The 25,955-nt window shown below is 43.3% G+C and overlaps 1 protein-coding gene across 1 annotated transcript in view; it reads left to right on the top strand.

Annotated features, from left to right (window-relative positions):
- Nucleotides 1-25,955, top strand: part of myo3a (myosin IIIA) — a 122,836-nt gene that overhangs the window by 27,170 nt on the left and 69,711 nt on the right. Inside the window, 2 exon segments of the mRNA XM_052114476.1 lie at nucleotides 13,459-13,563; nucleotides 19,783-19,882. Of these exon segments, the coding sequence (XP_051970436.1) occupies nucleotides 13,459-13,563; nucleotides 19,783-19,882 (205 nt within the window).

Genomic DNA, 25,955 nt, shown 5'->3' with positions numbered 1-25,955 from the left:
TACATTTTTATATACATATTACAGTTACTTACTTTAAAAACATATTTTTAATATGTAACATTGGTTATGCATAATTCTTAAATAATATTATTTATGTAGAATACATTTAATAAATAAATGATGTACTTGCTTTTGCATTCCTGAAGGCTGAAGGGTGTGCTTCAACTAGAAAAGCGTGTGGAGCTGAGTGTATGACTTGCATGTGACAATTAACAAGGAGGACATATAAACATTATTTAGAATTTGTTCAGCAGGAAAAACAAAATATTTTCTGTAAAATGTGTTTTAGAAAACTTAAAACATAAATAACTTATGTTATTGTTAATTTGCAGAAGATCAATTGTTTTTGAGGAACTTACCCATCACTGGCCTAGAAATGTGACAGTTGGTTAAAACAATTTCTTATCCAGATTTATTCAGGCTTGGTGACGTCAGATAGTTTCAGGCCCTTTATGGCATCAAATTGATATCAATTACGTCCATGCTTGTTAGCTCTTCCTTGCATTCCCAGATGTCATGCCCAAATTTCCCAAACTGTATTTAGCAGCCTGAAAATTGACACCTGATTTTCCCAACCTGAAATGCACCATTTGAACAATAAAATCCTGAATTTCACAGCTCATGAATTCTCAAATTTACAGTGACATTTTTTTCAAGGTAATGAATTCTGTGGTTAAATTCAAGTGCTGGTAAGATAAATATGATGCCTTATTACACGGCTTGTGCCTTATTATCAATCAAATACTTGATTCTGATTGGTCAATGGCGCCATCTAGTTGTCTGATATTGCTCAGTAACGTCCGCTCTTCCACATATCAGATCACTCATCCGGGTATTTAAGAGCTATCTGTCCTTCTCGGATCACTGTGCGATCTCTACAAGTAAGCTAATAAATTAACTTCAGCTCAAATCAATGTTTCATGTGCTTTTATTTATTTATTTGCCAAGTAGTTTAGTAGTGGGTTGAATTATGAGGAATCAGATGGTTATTCTCACAAAATAAACCCCAACAGCACTCCGATGCAAACCAGTGGTGGATTTCATCTGTTCGGCGATTTCTTTCATGTCACATAATTACATGATTTCAATAAAAATCATCTAGGTTACTGTCGTAACCCCTTTCCCTTATGGATGGAATGAGACATTGTGTCAGTGAAGAGACACTAGGGGTCTCTCTTGAGAGCCTCAGTTGCCTCTGAGCTTTGAGAAAAGGCCAATGAGAATTGGTGAACAGAATTAGCATGTCCCTCCCCTGGACATATGAGTACTAAAAGATGGAATCGTGCATCTGTTTAGTCGGGTTTTGCACTGAGGAACCGAGAATAAGGTTTGGCTGTTACAGTGGTTGGTACGGTGTTGTGGCAAGAGGGACACAACATCTTGTTCCCTCCATCAGGGAACGGGGGTTATGACAGTAACCTAGACGATCCCCTTCAGTCACTCACTCAATGTTGTGTCGGTGAAGTGACACTAGGGGTCCCTATCCAATAATGGCACGAAACTGAACCGTGTTATGTGAACTGCTGATGCGGGTGCAGGCAAGCTGTAGCATGCCAAAGGAGCAGCCCGCACCAGGCTGCGTGTAACCTTCCCCAACGCTCCATAAAAAAATCATACACTTCTTAGGTTCCCGGCCTCCCTCTTCTCTTGAGGGGGTGGGGGGGAACAAAGCGACGTGCCAAGCAAGGTAGCTGGCCGTGCCAGCCACAACGACCGGGGGCAGAGGGAGCTGCCCAAGGGAGACGCTGGTCCGCTGACAGGGGGACCGTACCGTGGAAAATACAAAATTTTCTGCAGCACCAGTATAACGTGGTTCGTTGCTTGCATCCCCAAAATGTTGCCATTGTTCTGTATTTTAAATATCACTAATGTCATTTTCAAATGATTTTGGAGGATTTCAATGCTTTAAGGCTACATTTTCAAATGAAATTAATAAATTCTGTAACCATTTACTCATTTCTTTTATTTTTATTTTGATCAAAAACATTTCAAAGAATGATAAATGATAAGAAAATATTTTGAAATAAAGATGTCCTGTATTGGACGCCTATTGTCCCCTTGAGGGAAACATAACCTTGCATGTTTTGTGACTTGTGTCAAGTCATTTTTATTTGTATAGTGCTTTTTACAACACACATCGTTTCAAAGCAGCTTTACAGAAGATCAGGCATTAACAAAAAATGCAACTTTAATATCTATAAAGTCTTCGAGTCATCATTGTGTAGTTTGATTAAATATGATTGTAAATTTATTATAAAAATAGAAAATTAAATAATAATATTTAGAACCCCAGTGAGCAAGCTGAAGGCGACTGTAGCAAGGAACACAAAACTCCATAAGATGTTGGTTAATGGAGAAACATAACTTTGGAAGAAACCAGACTCACTGTGGGGGCCAGTTCCCCTCTAACTAACATCATGAATATAATGCCAGTATTCGTTACTTATGTAAAGTTCATGTCATGGTTTAAGATTAGAAAACTAAGTAAGTGATAAGGTCCAGTGTTTTTTATTTATTTAAATATTTTTTTTATGAATATTAGGATTAATGACTAATGTCTAAATCCATCCTGGATTATCTGCAGAGGTTTACATGTATGCATTGTCCTTTGTTAATTGGCTTATGAAGGCTTTTGATGGCAATTAAATGATAGTCTGTGTATTTAATTTTAAGTGTGTAGTCCATCAATAGACAAAGGTGATGCAGGCAGAGATCAGTGAGGTGCATAGCAGTTCAAATTGTAGGTCATTTAGGTGAGGTGAGGTGGGGTCCTTCCTAAATCCAAAGTTCAGGCAGTGGCATATGAATTATCCGATGTCTTACAATTGGAGTTTGCATCAGTTCATCCTCTGAAGTCCATTGTAAAAGACTGAAGTGATGTCTGGATATCACTGGCTGCATTTAGTCGTCATCACTCAGAGATATATAGCAGTGAAGTCCGACACCAAGCAGAAACGGAGCTGGATCTGGCTGATGATGGTAACCTCTGGATATGCTAATAATATTAGCGTAGATGCCATTCAATTTTATGCAGATTTATAGATCATGATAGATGTTTCTGGTTCCGGTATACCTAACTAAAGCAGCCTAATTGTGAGTTGATGGAAAAATTAGGTGTATGCCGGGCTAAAAAGATGAGCCTTTTGTCTAGCCTTAAACTGAGTATGTCTGTTTCACAAACAGTGTTAGGGAGACTATTCCATAGTTTAGCAGCTAAATAGGAAAATGATCTACCTCCTTTTGTGCACTTTGCTATTCTAGGAACTATTAAGCCATAATTTTGTGATATTGAACGTGATGGAATATAGTTTGTCAGAAGGTCACTTAAGTACTGTGGAGCTAGACCATTCAAAGCTTTGTTTGTAGTTAAAAGAATTTTTAAATGAATATGAAAGTTTTCAGGTAGCCAATGTAATGATGATTAAAAGAGGAATAATGATATTTCTTGGTTCTCATTAGCACTCTGGCTGCTGCATTTTAAACCAATTGAAGTACATTTTTTGAACTTGCTGGATATCATCCCAGTAATGCATTACAATAATCTAGTCTTGAGGTCATGAACGCATTAATTTGTTTTTTGGCATCAGTAACAGAGAGTCCTAACTTAGCAATATTTCTTAGGTGGAAGAATGCTGTTCTACAAATATTGGAAATTTGATTTTCAAAGGACAGATTGGGATCAAATATAAGGCCAAATTCTTCGCTGTTGAAGATGATGTAACGGTACATCCATCGAGAGTCAAATGATATTTTGGCGACTTATTTTTTAGAGGTTTTTGGTCCAATAATTAGTACCTCTGTTTTTTCAGAATTGAGTAGAAGGACTCCATCCAATCTTTGATTTCATTGATACACTCTGCTAATTTGGAGAATTGTTAATTTCCATTGAGTTTAGAAGAAAAATAAAGTTCAGTATTGTTGGAACAACAGCGGAAACGTATTCCATGATTCCTGATAATATCTACCAGGGGAAGCATCTATAAGGAGAAAAGCAGAGGCCCTAAAACGGATCCCTGTGGTACTCCATACTTAACTTTAGTTTGATTTGACAATTCCTCGTTTACACATACAAAGTGGTAGCGGTATGATAAATAGGACCTAAACTATGCTAATGCAAGTCCACTAATGCCAACATAATTCCCCACCCTTTTCAAGAGAATGTCATGATCTAACGTGTCGAATGCAGCACGAAGATCTAGAAGCACTAGAATAGAAATACAGCTGCGATCAGATGATAAGAGCAAGAATTTGTAACTCTAAGTGCAGTCTATGTACTGTGATGGGGCCTAAATCCTGACAAAAGTTTGGAATAATGTACAGATTTTGCTCTTATGGAAAGAAATTGGTACTTTTATTCACCAAAGTGGCATTCAACTGATCATAATGTATAGTCATGACTTTAGTAACATGAAAAATTACTTAAAAAAAAAAAAAAGCATTCTAGCTGTCAGTTTGTCCAGATACTCAGGTGACATTTCACTCAAAAAATAATTTCCATGTGAAAACGAGTGGCCAATTTGCGACAAGTTTGGAACAAGTTTGCCAGAACTCTTGGTTTTTGTAAGGGTGTCCCTGCTTTCCAAATCAGCCTTAGAAAAGCACTTTTGAGGGGGAACAATCATGATTTCCATGCAGTAAGATTGCTTCAAAAAAGAATTTCCAATAAAAATGAATTAAAAGGTGTTACGAATTAACAGTTCTTTTTTTTTTTTGGAGCCCCACACCTTTCAGCCCTCCAAAGCTCCCACAGTGGAAGGTAGTAAGTCTTCGAAGGCAATATGGCATATGGATGATCACTTCTAAGTGAAATGCACCCTTGTGTTGTTTTTGTTGCTCTACTTCATCTCCGCTTTTGTTGCTTTGGACTTCCAGGTTAAATACACGTTGAACTCAATCTCTCTTTCTCGGAGCATGCGCATAACGTTGAGGCCTATAGTAGACCGATTGATGTGTATACATGCAGGATGGCACAATCTACAATACCGTTATCTAGGTCTGTTAGTTCATCATTAAAAAGACAAATTATTGCCTTAATCCAACTAAAACCGTACTTTTAAAGTACTCACTGTGTAGAGCAGGCACACTATTTTCAGCAGAAATTGAAAGATTAGTATGCTGTTCTGAATACTACCATATAGCTTGAAGTGAGAATTATTCCATGCTAAAATACTTTCTCATATCCTGTCAGGGCTGCATGTTTTCTGAACAACATAAGATGAATGAAACCTGTTTGACAACAATCCTTATTTTTGCAATTCCGTTTGTTGCCGTTTGTTGCCGCTCAGTGGTGAATTCTCAGGGTCAGCAAAGCAGGGTCGGCGCCAGGACATACGGAACGAGGGGGCCTCGATGTGTCACTGGGGGGCCTACCTCTCCCACCCTCAATAATAATAATAATACACCCATTTTTAATGAAAACAACAACAACCATCATGCCAACATACCCGACGCGACGATACAGAGAAACGCTGCCTACAGCATTCTCATAAATAATAAGGACCAGCACTGGCTATATAATCAATCAGTAACAAAGACAAAAAAGCAAAAACACATCCTACCTTTAGAAAAGCTGCAGTCGACGAGTGGAAGTGTTAAACTTCCTTAGAACAACGTCTTTCCATTCGTTGCGTGTTTTCTTTGTAAGGTCCCGCTCAAATGCAAGTTGCACAAGCTGAGCCTTACGGGTGTTGTTCGTTGCTCGTCTGTTGTCCGTGAAAACGTTCTTGAGCACAGAAAATGAGTTCTCACACATAGCGGTAGAGGCCCCGAATGTGACAGCGAGTTTAAGTGCGGACAAAACAAGTACTTTGATGTTCAGAGAGAATTCTCCTAGTAGTCATCATCTGCTGGCTTTCCTCCGTTTTGATTCTGGAGATATATTGCTTTGCAACAATGCACTCCGTTTCCACAATGGTAGAATTAGTTAAATCCATGATGGGCTTTATGGACTTTACATCCGAAAAGGTCTCATTTTCTGGGTCAAGAGCGGCAAGTGCTGCGGCTAACTTTGAATTACGTTCACTGAAACGTACTTCCATTTCACCAAGAATATGATCCAAAGCACTGATTTACAGCCTGCGTAGCTTCACTTTATCATTGATGTTGGCTCCAGTTGTTTCTTCAACTACATAGGCCTACTCAGGTTCTTGTTTAACTGTCGACTCCGTTTTGCTGGGACAGGTGTATCTTTCGTGCTCGCTGTAACTGTGTCCCAGAGAATGCAGAATTAATCTTCGCTGCGGAGATTGCGCACACATACATACAAGCTGCTAGTGATGAAATGTAGTTAATCGCCTGTCACGAGTGCTGATGCAAAGTTGCAAAGCTGATTTAATCATGGTAAAACTAAATTAATTTACAAAATAGTTTTTTTTATAAATATATATATGTAGTTAATTATAATATGTCAGGAATAAAAGGGCACAGTGGTAGCCTGCCTGTTGCTGAGACTCAGCGGCTGAAATCGCGTTCGGAGTCAGGGCGGTGTGCTGACCAGAGGTGAGGGGGCACAGTGGCCTAGGTGGCCGGGCCAGGCCCCCTGGGGCCCCCTCGTGGCGCCGACCCTGCAGCAAAGCTTCTCTGCTGGCCAAACATGCCATATAAATAAAACATTTTCAATCCCCTTTTTTTTTTTTTTGCCTTTTTGTATTTTTAATCACTTCCCACTCTTAATTAATCTACAAACAAATAGAGAAAATCAAAAAGTTATTCGTTGATTCTTACAGAATCGCTGAATTCTGACGACTGTTTCACAAATCACATGTCTGAAGCAGCGCGTGAGTCTGAGCTCCACGCCGTCAGACCTTCAGAATTTCCACAGAATCCCTCAACAGTGCAAATGAATTAATGAAATTCTCAACTTCGATTTCGTTGAGATTCAGGGGCATGATGTCACACAAACATGTCGACACTCAGGCAGATATACAAAGTAATAAACATTCACTTTATTAAGGAATATCGATAACTGAGTTTGTTTCCACATTACATGATATTAAAGCTTGATTAATAAACGCCTGCAGAAACAGGTTTATAAAACATTATAATCTCTTTTGATAATCGTACACCTGAAGCACAAATGCTAGTGCTGAAACATTGTTTATCGGTTGGGTTGCTAGGAGACATCTCTAATGAGAGTCAAACCCCTGCTAAGCTAACAGGAGCAGAAAATGGAATGACTTTATGGTCGGAGATATCAAGTAGGAATATCCCACATCAACTTGAATGGAACGCAGCATATACCCTGACGAAACAACTAATTGCAAGCAACATTTAAATTTCTTTTTTTTTTTTCAGGTATTATAGACCTCCTTGGCAGATTCATATGAAAAATTATGATTTTTGAATGTCTATTCGGGAGAAGTTGATTTCACAAAACAGTCATGTTGCAGTTAAAATTAGGCTTGTTTGATTATTAAGTGTATACCTGTCAACACTCCAGTTTTTCTCGGGAGTTTCGTGTTTCACACTGATCTCCCGCCCCCCTCCCGTTTTGTAATTTCTCCCGGGAAACTCCCGTCATTTGTATGGCACAAACCTTGTTATATGAATAATCACATCAATATATTATTCCAAGGTTGTCCTGTTGCCAGATCTTGTATGAAACGCATCCTACTCCCACAATCAGCACATCATACAAACTTAAACCCATTTGTGACCTCAACCTGGCAACCTACAACCCAGTTGCGCTGTTGATATCTGTGCAGGTAGTAGACGCGGGAAGTTGAATCAAGCATCGCTGGTAGATGAGAGGAGAAGACAAAAAAAAGGGTCTCCCGGATTTTGGTAGCCAAATGTTGACATTTATGATTAAGTGTCGTTTCAAGTTCTGGCTTTCGTACGTGGACATGTTTTTAAAATGTCAGTTGCTACTGCAACATAATGTATGATGCACAAAGGTTTAAAGAACGCCCTCCCAGATGCGTGTGATAGTGTTAAGATGTCCACAGCCATTTGACTCTATGCGAGAAACATAGAGGGAGAAAAGACACGGCTGGCATGGCCTGTTCCCTTGTTTCCCCCCTTCGGTCTGCCTGGAACCTAAAAGGTTTATGTCGATTTTATGGGGCGTTGGGGAAGGGTAGGTGCAGTCTGTCACGGCCTGTTGCTTTGGCACGCAACTGCCTGCCCTCACCTGCGTCAGCAGCGTACGTACACTGTTCAGCGCATGGCGTGATTAACACACGTCTCGTTCCCTCCATCAGGGTACGGAGGTTACAATAGTAACCTAGACGTTTCTTAATGGCATGAATCACACTGAAGGCCTAGACTTTTAATGCACGTCCCGCCACTGTTGCCACTAGTAGTGCAGAAATGACATACTTCAGCTATATTTTAAGTTCTGCAGATGTTTGAGCTGTTTGCATAATTGTGCAAATGGCAAGTCTATCCACCCACTCATTCAAACCCCTCTGGATGTGTCTTGGAAATAAAACCATGTTTTTTAAAATTGAAATGCCCTCTCAATACACAGAGTGAAGTGACTCATTGATGTTCCCTTTGAAGTGTGCAGTGTTCTGCTGAGAGGCAGGATCAAGTTGATGCTTTTCAAAGGATTTGTAATTGGTTGCATTAGAAATGTTAGTGCCAATTTGCTGTTTTTCTTTTTTATTTATTTGTTAGACTGTTTTTCTTGAACTCAAAGGTGCATAACTCGGCCTCTCTCTCTCAATCAGTTTCTGATCAAACGAGAAAGAAATAGATTTTGGGATATTCTGAATAAGATACTGTCAGAGCTTTTACGCAAACAGTTTTTCCATTACAATAGCAGAGGGCCAAAGACAGCTGTGAGCCTTTGGTCGATTTAAATGGCTCTAAATAATAGGGTATTGTTGTTGCCATGGCAACACGCAAGACAATTTTATGTCATTTTCAAGAAGGCTTGCTTGGAATTGTAGGCTAAGCATTTTAATATTGATCGTATAGTAAACACAGCATCAACCCTTAGTTCATTTTATGTTTATTTAGGTGAAAAATGACATGTGAAATGCCAACCTAGTTGCAGGAGAATTTGCTTTTTAACACAGAATATTTACGAACCTCTTTAATACAAGCTTTTTACACAGTAAAAATTCTACCTTTAAGCAGAGAAGATCCCTTAAATATAGATCATTCTCACGAAGAACCCTTTTTTGGCCTGTTCATGTTAATATTCTATAACAAGGTGACGTGTATTTTTTACATTTTATTTAAAAATTATTTTCCTATCCCAGACACTTAAACGCATACCTAAAAAAAAAAAAAAATTACATTTGACATTGCTATTTGATGAAGAATGAACATGGGATTAAACTACAGCAAGTTTAACACATGAATAGTAAGATATGACTATTGTTATTTGGGTGTACTACTGTAGTTCTAAACATTTTGAATCAATTTAGACTCAATTCGTGCCTGAGAAAATAAATATGTGTATCTTATGCGTTATGTGTAGCTCAATATGTGTTGGACAGCCAGTTTCATCTTATACAATTTCAGTGTGAAAGTAAAAAAAATCCTATTCTTGGTTTGTTGCATCATCTCTTCGATAAATTAAAAAAAAACCTCAAAATATATCAGAATATATTCATTTTATAATTTTCTAATTGTCTTGAAAATGCTTGGAAAATGTGACACTATCTGGTCATTTAGTAAATCCATTTGTGATAGATATACGTTCAGGTTCGCTAAACACATGAATATGTAAGATTGTTTGGTGTAATTCCCATGCATTTAAGTGTTAAATATGCAGAGACATGTATTGTTGTTTAGGGCGGGTCAAGCTGTTTGCTGACCGATGGCAGATGTGGAGTGAGGATCACTATAATCACTGTTTGGGATCGAAAGCTTGATTCATATCAGAGAAATGAGACTCTTTGATAACACGTGCTCTTATTCAAAGCAAATGCCTTTTTGTTTGAGATTTTAGAAATTCAGAATCAGAAGTGTTGGATTATTTTAGATTTACTGCATGAGTTTGGGGACATTGTCCTTCTGAAAGAAAGGTGAGCTTTCTTCAAAACTCCAGGGTCTGGTTGGACCAAACCACTAAAGTTAAGGAAATCCTCATTAACCGTTGTAAAGGTATTCTCACTGAGGCTACGTCTACATTAATCCGGATACATTTAGTTTCAAAACGCTCTCTGTCCACACTAGCGTTTCCTAAAATGTACTCGTCCACACTGAAACGTATGAAAATGCTTAAATGCTAAAATCGTGTCACTGCGCATTTGGAAAATCCCTGTTGCATGTACGGTCTGAAAAGCAATTATCCTCGTGTTCCTTCGCCGGACACCAATTCCGAGTAAAATTCCCTTCACCTTTGAAGGAATGCAATGTGAAGGTTGTACAAAGTGACATTTATTTTTTAACAACACTATCAAAGTGAGTATCAAGCACAACAGCGCCGCTATAACACGGGCCGCCATCTTGATTGTTTTGGTTGGATAGATCACATGACTAAAAATGCATCATTGTTTCCCAAAGCATCCGTTTTTCACAGTCCACACTACAACGCGAAAACGGCGTTTTCATACAATTTATACACTTTGGAGTGCGTTTTAAAAAAGCTACATTTCGCAGACAAAAACGCCATCTCAGTGTGGACGGAAGGCCAAAATGGAGAGAAAAAGACGCGTTTTCAAATGACTAGCTGCATTGTTTTTATTAGCAGACTGAAACATCTATCCATTCCTTCCATGGCAAGTTAAAGCAGATGAATTTTAGGTCAAACAAATAATCCATTGTATTACTCTTCTTTGTGACACATTGATAATGGGTCAGACACACCTGAAAACAGGGGCGAAAATTTCATCAAAATGTTGGGGGGGGACAATAAACATAATTCACAAGAGCAATTTTTGAAGGGGACACCAATAATACAGGCAAAATTGTACTTGCAAGGATACGTGTACACCGAGGAAAGCTGTCACGTTCCTCTGTTGTCTACTCTGTGTTCTGTGTCTCACTATTCACGTTCATGTCATGTTTCCTTGTCTGCTCCGTGTTTTCCATTTCACCCGTCACCGTTCACGCTCCATGTCACGTTTTCCTTGTTGTCCGCCCCGTGTTTCACTGTCCTTGTCTAAAACTACATTTCCCACAATTCTTGGCCTCCCTCACTGCCTGCACTCATCATGGTTCTCACCTGTGTCTAATCCAGTCATCACTCCCTGTGTATTTAAGCCCTGCTTTTTGTTCACTCCCTGTCGATTGTTCAATGTTCATGTGTGCACTGCACATGTATGTTCCCGGTTCATGTTCCCGGTTCATGTTCCCGGTTCATGTTCCCGGTTCATGTTCCCGGTTCATGTTCCCGGATGTCAGTCTATTTGTTCGTGGTTTCCCTGCACTTCGTGTATGTTTTGATGTTATCTCATGTTTTAGTTTCTCGTGGATGTTTTGATGTATGTTTCTCGTGTATGTTTTAGTTCCTTTTTCCCCTCGTGGATCTTTATTTTGTTCCTGTGTTTGTCTGATAATCTTGCTTGTAAATAAAGTACCGCAGTTGGATCCGCACCTCCCGTCTGCCTTGTCCTCACTTCATAACAAAAGCCTTACTACTATTATTAGTGTAGCATGGAGACCGTTCTATTATCCTTCTCAAAGTTTCTCTTTCTGGTTTAATGAAAAAGCTGACTAAATTATTCAAAACCATACATGTTTTGTAAATAAGTTGTTTACACAATCAAGCCACCAAAATACAATGGAATTTGAACTTAACTTCAACTTTTATTTATTTATATATCACATTTAATAGCAACGTTGTTGCTTCACAGTTATAATAAGCCACAGCACTGTAATTGCATCTCTGAGAAACACACCGAGCCTCGGTGTGTTTCTCAGAGACGCAATTATACTGCTGTGGCTTAGTTTTCAACTATTTTCGTTGGTAAAATGGAGCTAAAACAGGCAATATGGTGTCTAAAATGTGCATTACTTAATATTAACTTCTTGTTTATTAAACTTGTATAAAATCAAAATCACATTTGTTATCATGCTGATGATATCTGGAGAAAAACTGCACTCTTTGTGTGATATTATATGAGATTATCTATATTAAATGATATAAACCAACTAAATCACAGTGAAAGCGTTAAAATCTAAATGCGCACCCGGACTAGTCTAATCTACAAGACTAAGGTTACATCACGTAGTGTATACGTACACTCTTTGGGTGTGTGTGTGAGTGCTGATATACTACTGTATTAAACAAGCTAGGTAAACGCATAGACTGTATTAAACAAGGGTAACGTTAAACGTTATAATCGCTAACATAGCAGACTGCATCAGTGACAAAAGTACACAATCATATATTTGTTTTTTGACATGATTTATTAATGACTCCGCATCATCTATATTAAAGAGAAAATAATCACTTCATCCGATGTTTAAAGTGAATAAAATAACATTGACTTACTGGAGTTCCATAACTACTCAAACTTTGTTCTTCTCTCCCGTCACCGGAATGTGTGTGTGTCGGTGGTGAGGTAAAAGGGGCGGAGGCAGTGGACCAAAGCACTGTGAGGCAAGGGAGGGGGGACTCAAAATGTTTAAAACTTTTTTTGTTGTTGCCCCGTTTGCATTTGTATTATTTTTTTTCTTAAACAATTATTTTAAGAATATATCATTATATTATTTACAATACACATTTTAATTATATTTTAGGGGGGGACAACCCTCATATGGGGGGCTGACCCCCCCGCAATTTCCGCCTATGCCTGAACACCACAAAGGGTTAAGGGATAATCTTTCTAGTCAGTGTTTGAGTTGTTTGTGCTTTCTTTTGATGTTTTTGGGCCATTGTCAGGTATTGGTTACATTTTTTTCATTACAAATAAAGGAATTTTAAGTTTAAATTTTATGCCAAAATTCCATCAAATTGAATTGCGTAATCTTTTATCAAATGAAATAATCATTAAAAAATATATTTTACAAATTATTTAATTTAGTACAATTTTCCACAATTAATTTTGAAGGTATTTTGTTATGAAATTGAAACATGTAAATCTTAAACATAGGCTAAAATATTTTATGAGTGTGTTTAAAAATTTCTGGTAAAAAAAATACATGTAATTTTTTTATGTTTTTTTTATTTTTTATTTTTATATCATTTGACAAAATTGCTCGAAAAAAATGTTATTTTCTACTTCAAGAAAACAACATATTTTCATACAGGGCCATAACCACCATTGAAAGTGGGGCACTGGCACAGAGTGGTCACGGTCCAGGACTATTTCAGCACATTTACCGACTGGTTAAACTGGATTGTGGGCAGTTAGTAAATGAAGCACAGGTTTTTGTGTTGAAACACAACAGTGTTTAGTGAACTGTCCCAAGCTTTTTCAATGTATGATTTGTAAAACAATAAAATAAGATATTTGGGTAAGGGTCTGGATACTTTTGCAAGGCACTGAGTTTGTATTTATCTATACAGTATGTAACTATTTATCCCTTTATCTAATTGTACTTATTTGTTTGCAGCTGTGCAATGGCGGGTCAGTCACAGATCTGGCTAAAGGTATGCTGAAGAGAGGAGACCGTATGGAGGAACCCATCATAGCCTACATCACACATGAAGCGCTCATGGTAAACCTCAGAAACCAGACCTGTTCCTCTTATTACCAGTAGAGACAATTCAGGTTGTGAGAGATGATAAAAGGGAGAAATGTTTTAAATATCTAGTTTTAAACACATGTTCCCCTTCTGTCGCTCTCTTACGTTGTGTCAGAGAACGACACTAGGGGTCTCTCTTGAGCGCCGATATTCACCTCTGTACTATGAAAAAAGGCCAATGAGAGTTGGCAGCCAGTATTTGCATGTCCCGCCCCCGGACATACGGGTATTTAAGCGGCGCAAATACGGGAGTTCATTCAGAAAATTTCTTCGGAGCCGATGGTCGTGTTTGCAGTTTGCTGCGTGACTACACACCGAGTTCCTGCTATCCTCTGCTGCATGCTGTTGGATTCTACGGCGCACAACAGCGGCTTTCTCCTGGTTGCACGGCTGTGCACTTCCTGCCCCTGAGCGCATCGACAGTTGCAGATAGAAAGATCTCTCACGAGTCTTTCATTCATAAAAGAGTGATTTTATTTAAAAGAGTAATTTCCTCTAAAAGAGCAAAACACAGCGGCGTGAACGTCCTTTTAAGGACGCGTCTTTTTAAAGATGCCCTTCCGCCCCTGTGTTGTTCCTGGATGCGGTAGAGTACTCTCCGCTTCCGACGGCCACAGGCGTTGTCTCGTGTGTCTGGGCAGTGATCACACCGAGGCTGCGTTTGTGGATGGTTCATGCTCTCACTGCGAGAACATGACCATGACAACGTTAGCGGTCGCGGCTTGCTTACAATCATAAGCAAGCCACTCCAGCCGCCCCGTGTCGCTCCTTCTTCCCACGGGATTGAGGACGATGCGGCTGGCGATGGAGGCGATTTGGGGATGGCAGCGGGTGCAGCTCCGCCGGGTACGCCCCTCGGACCACCCGCGCCCGGCACGCTCGTTGACTCCCGTCTTCGCTCGAGGTGGCGGCGACTCGCCTCACAGCCAGTCTGCCTACCCTCAGGCGATGGAAGCAGATGAGTTCGCCGCGACATCGGAGGGCGTGGGCTCTGACGCTGAGGGCTCCTCTGGGCTGCCGCCTTCGGGCTTGCACGCCCAGCAGGAGGCCGACAGCGCAGATGTCCGATATGCTTTCCGGGCAGCCAATAGCGTGGGCCTGGATTGGAACCCTCCATCCTCCCCGCAGCCATCACGGCTAGATGATTGGTTTTTGAGCGTGGGCGCCGCTCACAGCCTCGCCCCCCAGTACCTTTCTTCCCGGAGGTGCATGATGAGCTGACGTCTTCGTGGAGAGCACCCCTCTCCACTCGTCGTGCCACCTGCTCATCCGCCCTCGCCACCCTCGACGGCGGAGCGCGCCATGGGTACACGGAGATCCCCCAGGTGGATAGAGCTGTTGCGATCCATCTATGCCCCGGAAGCACTACCACCTGGCGGGGCCGCCCTGTACTCCCTTCCCGGTCCTGTAGAGCAACATCCTCGCTCACCGCGAAGGCCTACAGCGCTACCGGACGCGCCGCTTCCGCCCTGCATGCCATGGCTCTCCTGCAGGTCCACCAAGCCAAGGCACTCCGCAACATGCACGGGGTGGCCCTGATCCCGACACGCTGCAGGAACTGCGCTCAGCGACCGACCTCGCCCTGAGAGCGACGAAGGTCACAGCGCGGGCACTCGGGCAGGCGATGGCCACTCTGGTGGTCCAGGAACGTCAGCAGTGGCTGGACTTGGTCGAGATGCGTGAAGCCGACAAGACTCGCTTCCTCAACGCCCCTGTCTCCCAGTTCGGCCTCTTCGGCGACACCGTGGAGGACTTTGCCCAGCAGTTCTCCCTGGTGAAGAAGCAGACGGAGGCCATTTCTCACATCATGCCGCGCCGCAAGCCTGCCGCCACGGCCCAGGCCCCATCTGCTCGCCGAGGGCGTCCTCCTACGGCCAGAAGATCTTCTGCTCCGCCCCAACCTGGGCCCAGCTCTCAGCCCCAGCGTCGAGCAAACCGCAGGAAGCGTACGCCCCCTGCCTCACGGACCCCGTCGAGGACCCGGAAGGCTCCCAAACGTCCCTGAGACAGCGGACCCAGAGGACGAGAAGTTAGCTCCGGAGATGGTGAGACCGCTCCGTCCCCGGTGGAGGGCCGGGAGGAGAATCCTGTGTTTTTTCATTTGCCGCACCCCCTGACGGGGGCTGCGGTACCCAAATTCTCAATAAAAGAGCTATTTCCTTTACCTCTGGGTCACATGGCCCGCAAATGCCGTTCTCACGGCATTTTTGTTTCAGGCCTCAACAGTCCCGGCGCCCAGGATGCGGTGCTCCCGCCCTCAGCTCCACGACTGTTCCCCGGCCGGCCGGTTCAGACGAGCCCAGAGGACGCCGACATCAGACCTCCTCCTCTGTCACGAACCCGCCCCCTGCCGGGCGCGCGGAACAAGGTAAGTGCTTTGAGCTTATTCTCAGCACCAGAGCCTCGGGACGCCACAGAGCCTCCCGACGCCGCGTTACCTGTTCCGCACCGCTGCGAAGCCCCGCCGGGTACGCCCAAAATACTTGTCCCCTTGGTGCCCCTAGCACAGAGCGCAGAGGCATGGCTTTCTCTGCCCAGCTCGTCACGCTGGCTGCACCGGACCATTCGACTCGGTTACGCAATTCAGTTTGCCAGGTCTCCGCCCCCCTTCCTGGGCGTTCGTTCCTCCGCAGTGCACGGCGAACATGCCCTCTCCCTGCGCGAGGAAATTGCCTCCCTTCTAATCAAGGACGCGATAGAGCCTGTCCCTCCAACCGAAACGAAGAAGGGTTTCTACAGCCCTTACTTCGTTGTACCCAAGAAAGGCGGTGGCATACGACCGATCTTGGACCTGCGAGTTTTCAATCGGACCCTGTCCAAACTCCCGTTCAAAATGCTCACCCAGAAACAAATTCTATCTGGTGTTTGGCATCTAGATTGGTTCGCAGCGGTAGACCTGAAGGACGCGTACTTTCACGTCTCAATTCGCCCTCGACACCGACCCTTTCTACGGTTCGCATTCGACGGCCAGGCGTATCAGTACAAGGTCCTCCCCTTCGGCCTGTCTCTGTCCCCTCGCGTCTTCACGAAGGTCGCAGAGGCGGCTCTTGCCCCGCTACGAGGAGCGGGCATACGCATACTCAATTACCTCGACGATTGGCTTATTCTGGCCCCCTCGCAGGAATTACTATGCGCACACAGAGACCAGGTGCTCGAGCACCTCCGCCGCTTGGGGCTTCAGGTCAACTGGGAGAAGAGCAAGCTCACCCCAGTCCAGAGCATCTCTTTTCTCGGTTTGGAGTTAGACTCAGTCTCAATGACAGCACGTCTCTCCAACGAACGTGCTCAGTCAGTGCTGGAATGCCTCGCTTCCTTCAAGCCAGGCACCGTGGTCCCGTTGAAGCGTTTCCAACAGCTCCTGGGGCATATGGCATCCTCCGCGGCGGTCGCGCCACTAGGGTTGATGCATATGAGACCACTTCAGCATTGGCTCCAGACTCGAGTCCCGAGACGAGCATGGCGCCACGGCACGCACGGCGTGGAAATTACCACTGCCTGCCTCCAAACCTTCAAACCCTGGATAGACCTCTGCTTTCTTCGGGCAGGGGTACCCTTGCAGCAGGTGTCCCGTCGCGTTCTGGTTACAACCGACGCCTCCAAATTGGGTTGGGCGCCGTGTGCAACGGGCGCGCAGCCGCAGGCCGGTGGAACCAAGGCCGCTGCGCTGGCACATCAACTGCCTAGAGCTGCTGGCCGTTCGTCTTGCCCTGAAGAAATTTCTTCCGATGATTCGTGGCAAACATGTCCTGGTCAGGACAGACAGCACCACGGTGGTGGCTTACATAAACCGCCAAGGCGGAGTACGCTCCCCACATGTCACAGCTCGCCCGTCGTCTCCTCCTTTGGAGTCAGCAGCGACTGGAGTCGCTGCGCGCCACTCACATCCCCGGCAAACTCAATGTGATAGCGGACGCGCTGTCAAGACAAACCTTGCCTGGCGGAGAGTGGAGGCTCCACCCCCAATCGGTCCAGCTGATTTGGGACAGGTTCGGCAAGGCCCAGGTAGACCTGTTTGCCTCCCAGGAAACCTCCCACTGTCCGCTCTGGTATGCCCTCACAGAGGCTCCCCTGGGGACAGATGCTCTGGCACACAGCTGGCCCGTGGGGCTGCGCAAGTACGCTTTTCCCCCAGTGAGCCTTCTTGCACAGGTGCTATGCAAGGTCAGGGAGGACAAGGAGCAAGTCACTCTGGTGGCCCCCTACTGGCCCAACCGGACGTGGTTTTCGGATCTCACGCTCCTTATGACAGCCCCTCCCTGGCGAATTCCCCTGAGGAAGGACCTTCTTTCTCAGGGACGGGGCACGCTCTGGCACCCGCGCCCAGACCTCTGGAAACTCCACGTCTGGTCCCTGGACGGGATGCGGAGGGTATAGCCGGCCTACCTTTAGCCGTCATAGACACTATTAACCAAGCCAGAGCCCCTTCGACCAGGCATCTTTACGCCCTGAAGTGGCGTCTGTTCGCGAACTGGTGTTCTTCCCGAGCCGAAGACCCGCAGAAGTGCGCAGTTAGGTCAGTGCTCGTGTTTCTTCAGGAGAGGCTGGAGAGGAGGCTGTCCCCCTCCACCCTCAAGGTGTATGTTGCTGCTATCGCGGCCCACCATGACACGGTAGACGGCAAGTCTCTTGGCAAGCACGACTTAATCGTCAGGTTCCTAAAAGGTGCCCGGAGGATGATTCCCTCCCGGCCTAACCTATTTCCCTCCTGGGATCTCTCGGTCGTCCTGATGGGACTCCGGAGACCCCCCTTCGAGCCGCTTGACTCAGTTGGACTCAGGGCCCTCTCTCTCAAGACGGCCCTGCTGATCGCGCTCGCCTCCATCAAGAGGGTCGGGGACCTGCATGCGTTCTCTGTTAGCGACGCCTGCCTGGAGTTCGGTCCGGCAGACACTTTCGTGATCCTAAGACCGTGACCGGGCTATGTGCCCAATGTTCCTACCACACCCTTCAGGGATCAAGTGGTGAACCTGCAAGCGCTGCCCCGGGAGGAGGCAGACCCAGCCCTCTCACTGCTGTGTCCAGTACGTGCCTTACGTATTTACCTGGACCGCACACAGAGCACCAGACGCTCTGAGCAGCTCTTCGTCTGCTTTGGGGGACAGCAGAAAGGGAATGCTGTCTCCAAGCAGAGACTCGCCCACTGGGTTGTCGATGCCATTTCCCTGGCTTATCACACCCAGGCTGTGCCCCCCCCTTTGCGGGTCCGAGCCCACTCCACCAGGAGTGTGGCGTCCTCATGGGCACTGGCTAGGGGCACTGCCCTAGCAGACATTTGTAGAGCTGCGGGCTGGGCAACACCTAACACTTTTGCGAGATTCTACAATCTCCGAGTTGAGTCAGTTTCGTCCCGTGTTCTCTCAGGTACCGAGCCCGTAGAACTCGGTGACACGCCGACGATCTGACCGGGTGGATCGCTTGCACCCAGCGCCCTTCCCCCTAACCAGGGGAAACAGTGCGCCTTCTTCCCAGGAGATCCCAGGCTTGGGACACTGGTTGGCTCCTCCCCTAGCCCTTGCGGGTCATGCAAATACTGGCTGCCAACTCTTATTTGCCTTTTTTCATAGTACAGAGGTGAATATCGGCGCTCAAGAGAGACCCCTAGTGTCGTTCTCTGACACAACGTCTCGTTCCCTCCATCGGGGAACTGAGGTTACATACGTAACCTAGACGTTCCATGTTTGTTGAAATGTAATCTTTATATTCATGTTAGTTAGCATTTTGAAAATAACCTTTATAGCATTTTCTACAAAAATATACATTTATGGTAATTACTTGTCAAATGTCAAGTAATAAAATACTGCACAGTGCTTTTTTTTTAATAAGTAATGCTAACAGTTTAATATACAGTATTTATTAATCTTCTTTAAAGTAAATTTCGACATATAGTATTACATTTTTTTAATTAAATGATGTCAACTTTTAGTTAATGCATGATGAACTAACATGAACAATTGTATTTTCATACAAATGCTGTATAAAAATATTGTTCATTATTGGTGTATGATGCCTAATGTGAACCAAAACAACCTTATTGTAAAGTGTTATCTAAATGACAATTGAGGATTATTCCAAACAGTTAATGCATTCAAGAAAACGAGTATCACGTCATTGAACCTTAAACAAATGCTCCTCTTCATTTCTTGCATTTCACCGGTCTGGTGTTCAGTAACATGTGTTTTCTCCTCTCTGAAGGGTCTCCAGCATTTACACATCAATAAGACCATCCATCGAGACGTCAAGGGCAACAACATCCTGATCACAACTGAAGGAGGGATCAAGCTGGTTGATTTTGGTGAGGAAGAAGCTCTGTTTTGGGAAGTGACTGCTGGCTGTGCTATAAACCACCAGATTGATTAAATGTGTGGATGTGTGCAAGTGTGAAACTGATAGCTTGGACAAAATGTTTTTACACATAGGTCAAAGCCATTACATGCGGGTGTTTCAATGCTAATTGAATAGCACTTATTTTTCTTCTCAGTAAGAACATGCACTGTGCTGATGGGATCTGGCTGACTTCCATTACTACTGCATCTTCATCACTGTCACTGAGATGAAGGATATTGTCTGCTTTCAGTTACTGATGATTTGCTGTTAGCTTTTCCAACCAAATGAAGCTCTTTTAAATAGCAGTGTGTTAAAACAGAGCTGCAACAGGACTAACCTACAGAAAAGACCAGCTTAAAAAACCATGCTGGTTTAGCCTGGTTTATGCTAGTTAGTGCTGGTGTGGTGCTGCTCGATCTGGTGGACCACCAGACATGATCTTTCTCATGATGCTGGATGAGAATCAAGTACAAGACCATGTACTTGAATTCGTATTGTGTGTGCATGAACTACTCATCCAATAAAGCACTGCAAATGACATAATTGAATTAAAAACTATGGTACTGTATAAAACTATTGATTTATATTCATTTGATTGTAAAAACAATATATTTGAAGTTTATTGCAACATTTTCAAATACATACAAATATATAGGTACTTTAAAGGAGTATTGAGACTCACTTGATTGTTTCTGTGCTTTATGGGAGTGGGCGGTTCTTTGCAAAAAGGTTAGTGTAGTTCTTCACCAGGAGTTTGGCTATTTGTTTGATTTGTTTGATTTGTTAAAAATAATTTGAAATGGCATGGACTGATGGGTTCTACAGAAGCATATATCCTCACTGAACAATTTCAGAGGTAATGGTAGATCTGCCTTGAACGGTTTAAACATTTTCACTCTAAATCAGTGTTTTGTTTTTTCAATGGAGAAAATGAATGGGAGTTTTTGTACCGAAACCATTTTTATTGAACATTCTCAAGGGCCGCTCACACCAAATGGGTTTTTGCTTCTGTCTGCTGTTTTTCAATTATTTTTTCAATGTTTACATGCACTAGATTCATATATTTGACATTTGCGCCTCACCTCACTGTTTAATCTGCGTCTCATACAGGAGAGGTAAATTTTTAGATGCTGTGTCAAGTAAAAAAAAAAAACTTCTCCACATCGACATAAGAATACAGATGTTCCAGAACCCAATTTTTTAACTCTGATTATGCCAATAAACTACATTTTACTTGTATAGCTAATGCACATGCTTGTTCTCGAGTTGATTGACAGGCGATTTCTGTATCTAAAAGGTGATTGGCTATTTTACCTGTAAGGTGGGACTTCCTTTTCTACATCCGTTGACTGTTGGCTGCCGCTGGGCATTCCAATTTCTCCCATTTATTTTAATAAAAGTGTCCCATCTCTGCTAAATAGTCCGTGTTTTGACAAGCAGAAAATGATCATGAAACAATGACATCACCAACGAAAAGTCCTTGAAATGGTATATTATCTTGTATAGTGCTGGGCCGTTTTTCTGAGCACATGGGGGTCAGCCGGATCATTATATTCTTGCTTCCCTGAGATGTCTTACTCACAGCTTTTAGTGTGTAAAACACCTTGCTTTCCTGGGTCCCCTGGTGGCTTGTATCACTTATTGCTGAAACATCCTTGCTATAGTGTCATTAAAATCAAAATGTGACATGAAAAACCAGCCTAATCTCATGAACATTACATGATTGTGGAAACGTTTTTGCTAAATTAAATTATGCACCTCATTACAAGTTTAGTTGCAGTTTCCTAATGAAATACCCAGCGGGGGGTGCCAAAAGTGGGTGAAATGGTTCAGTTTTTAACTGGTAAAACGTAACTCCCTAACCTAAAACATAAAGCTAAACCAAACCAATAGTTTCCTAAAAGGAAATGAAAGATGAACAAAACAGACATCCTTAACCTAAGCAAAAACCTTAACCTAACAAATAGTGTCCTCATAGCAAAAGCAACATGAAAAGACAATTTCTGAAGCAACCATGTCATTTTGTGTCGCAGGTGAGCTACCGTGCAAGCTAATCATGTAAAGTGTTTATTATGTATGTTAACACTGTAATACAAGTGTTAAAATGTATAATTTTTCAAACAGTGTGTTATAGTAAAAGTGTTTTGATGACATAACTAGGCATTGTGTGAGTAATAGTACAAAAAAATAAGTCTTTATAAAGTCATAATCAGCCATTGTACTTGTGATTTGTGTGAAAGTGAATGAATTGCACAGTTATTGTAGCGCATTTTAGCGTTTATGTCAGTAAACCGCAACGAAACAGAATGAAGCACATAAACGTCCGTTTACAAAAATGTTGTTAACATTTAATTCTGTGAGACTAGGTTGTGGAAAATGCTATTATTTTTGTGGTGGTAGTGTTCATTTCACCAGGCAACTGCCGTGATATGTGCTGCAATGAGCCACATAAAAATAATTTAGCAATAATATATCTGTAGTTACGTGATTCTATAAGATCAGGTTGGATCTCTAAACAAGACAGCGAAATAGACCCTGCTTCAATTCTTCTTTTCATTAAAGCTTGCAATGTGTGGGCTTTTCAGTGTGGCTGTAAGTGGGACATTTTTAAGTGCCTCTGTCAGAACAGCCTTTATATGAGAGCTTATAAACCTTTTAGAAAGCCGGTAAATTCTTTTCCCTCAGAATAACAACCAATCACAAGCTTTTGTGATGTTTGTGTGAGTATTTGCTATGCTCCGCATGTTAACACTATTAATTTGCCAGCCACAAATACACTATAAATGTAATCTCTTCTGTATTCTCTAGGCTGCATTTTTAGCCCCTGAGAGGAGATAGTTGCCCCCCACCCCTCAAATCCCCCTTGCAGGGGTATCAGCCCTAGAGCAGATGCAAAGAAAACCCATAATTAGTCAACTGCACCCGAAGAGCACGGGAGATAATGGGATATCCTCCTATTTTGGGTATGGTTGGTTATTTGGAAAGAGAGAGAAGAGAGATATGAGTCATGAGTCAAGCAAGAAACTCAAGTTACTGTTAGCAGAAAAACAGCTTTCTTTCAAGTTTCGTCAAGGACAGTGACAGAACTTGTCAGTGACACCACAGAGAAGTTATTTACAAAAACAATATTTGTGGTCCTTGATGCTGATTGGTCAATACAGCGTTCCAGTCATGTTAAAAAAAGCAATTTAGTAACAACTATGATGCAAAACATCTGTTCACCTGCTACTGTGAATATCACTGCACAGCACACATAGAGGCCCACCATTAACCTCTGTTTACATGTGAGCAACCGCATCTCTGAGTGGAACGATTCCGCATGAATTTGTTTAACAAATATATAAAAGACCCTAAGAAATTAACATTTTTGTGGCTTTTAGTCCAAGCTTGTCATTATATGCCAGTGCATATGTGGGTGTTTATTTAACTAACAAGCACTTTCATGTCCCAGGAGTTGATTCAGATATCAACTTTTTCGTTGCTATTCAAATGCGTTTTTATACTGATTGTACTGCTTTAACCTTTTTAAGATGTGCCAGATCAAGACTTTCAATGTTAAATTGCAAATCCACTATATATACTGTATAAACAAATTAATTAATGTTTAAAACTATAATAATCTAAACAAATTGTGAAATAAAGAAAACATTTCAATATTTATAGTGTGTATCATGTTTTTTTTTTTTATATATGACTGTTATTGAGTAATTTCCACCACACCAAAAAATTTTGCCCATAATATACAGTATATATACAACATTACCTCCTCTGGTGTGCATTATCTTTCAGTAATTCAAAGGTCCATCATCAATTATTCCTTATATATGTATGTATACAGTATAAAAACATTATACTACTACTTCCTTGATTTGGTCAGACACTGATTGAGTGGAATGATAGAGACTAATAAAACACTCACCTTTAACTGTTCGCTGTCTCCTGTCTCCTCCTTTGCTCAGAACTTAGAAAGCTGCTACAGTGGTGCCGAAAACCCGGCTTTGGAGGAGTACTCCATTATGGAGTCCTCACCGCTGGGCTAGGTCTTCAAAACCCTCACCAGCATCCAGCATCCAGCAGACTCAACACTTGGCCCTCATGGATGTATGCCTAGAGCAGGAACATAATTTACAAGTCCTGCTAGAAGCACAAGTTGAGGACTGGCAGGTGATCCGGAGCCGGATCGCCAGAGAGGGGGCTGGCGCTACAACCTCCCTGGAACCTACCCCACCCAAGGTCCTAATGAAGACGGGGCCATACGACAATCTGGAGGCCTTTCTGGACCTCTTTGAGAAGACGGCTGAGGTCTGTAAGTATCTTGTGACCAGTGGGCGGCCTGGCTATGGCCCTTACTCTCCGGGGAGGCACAGCTGGTGGCACAATAACTCCCCGCTGTCAGCCTCTTCAATTATCAACATCTGAAGAAGGCCATCCAGCAATGGGTTGGTCTTGCCCCGAACAAAGCTGTCAGCTCTTTCAGTCTCTTGAGTTTCGGGAATCATGGCCGACTGTTCACATTTACTCAGAAGCTCCGGGACACCTGCCAGAAATGGTTGCTGGTGGAGGGCACCTGTGGCATCGTGGATGTAGTCGACCTGGTGGTACTGGAGCAGTTCATCACCCAGCTTCCGTGAGGTATGTCAGAGTGGGTCAAGTACCACCACCTGGCGTCGCTGGAGGAGGCCATCCAGCTGGAAGAGGACTACATGGCGGTGTCCTGGTGGACTCGCAGTGCCTCATCGCAACATCTCAGTACATAGTGTTGCGGAGGCACTCTTCAAAATCATCTCCCAAGTGGGGATTCCAAAAGAAATCTTCACTGACCAAGGCATAACATTCATGTCATGTACACTACATGAACTGTGCAAATTATTAGGCATTAACTTGATTCACGCCAGTGTTTTTCTCCTGCAAACCAACGGGTTGGTCGAACGATGTAACAAAAACATGATTCGTAAGCTTGTGCATGAAGATGCAAAAAAATTGGGATAAGTGGCTCGAACCCCTGTTGTTTGTAGTACAAGAGGTCCCGCAAGCCTCCACAGGGTTTTCCACATTTGAGATACTGTATGGGTGCCAGCCGCTCGGCGTGCTCGATGTCATACGGGAAGCTTGGGAGGAAGGACCTTCGAATAGAAAAATTCAATGTGTTCTTGACCTTAGAGCAAAACTCCACACTTTGGGGCAGGTAACACAAGCGCTAGAACGTCAACACTGACTATACAACAGGGGCACTCAACTACTGGAATTCGCACAGGGAGGTAAAGTGCTTGTATTGCTGCCCACTTCGAGCTCCAAATGACTTTCCATGTGGCAAGGACCCTTATAGGTCACACGATGAGTTTGAGACCTTGATTATGAGGTTAAGCGAATGGATAGGGGGAGGGGCATGTCAAATCTACCACCTCAACCACCTCTAACCATGGAGGGAGGTGATGCCTGTAGCCTTGGTGATGGTAGTTCCGGAGAGGGTGGACCTCGGGCAGGAGATATCTCCCAAACCAAATTCATTCATCCCGGTCCCTTGCGGAGACCACCTCTCACTGTTGCAGCTTACTGACATTGCCTGTTGCAAACAGAATTTGCGGAGGTGTTTTCACCCCTTCCTGGTTGCACAAACCTTATAGAGCACCATATTGAGACCACCCCAGGGGTGGTTGTTCATAGCCACCATATCGTCTTCCTGAACTCAAGAAAAAGATTGTTCAGGAAGAATTAGAGGTAATGCTTGAAATGGGCATAATACAAGAGTCACACAGTGATATGGCCAGCCTGGTAGTTCTGGTAACAAAGATTGATGGTTCAGTCCGGTTCTGTGTTGATTACCATTCTGAGAGCGCTAAGGTAGCAAACCCGAAGAAGTGCACAATTGGGTGGGTTGAAGTTGGGTATCTGGGGTTCCACTTGGGTAACAGGCAGGTGTGTCCACATGTTAACAAATCTGCAGCGATAGCAGCCTGCCCAGTACCCAAGACCAAAAAGGAGGTATGGCAGTTTTTGTGGCTGGCTGGCTACTACCAGAGGTTTGTGCCTAGCTATTCTGG

This window comes from Xyrauchen texanus, chromosome 42 (genome assembly GCF_025860055.1).
Source record: "Xyrauchen texanus isolate HMW12.3.18 chromosome 42, RBS_HiC_50CHRs, whole genome shotgun sequence".
In the NCBI taxonomy this organism is placed as follows: Eukaryota; Metazoa; Chordata; class Actinopteri; order Cypriniformes; family Catostomidae; genus Xyrauchen; species Xyrauchen texanus.
This window is presented reverse-complemented; position numbering and strand designations above follow the sequence as displayed.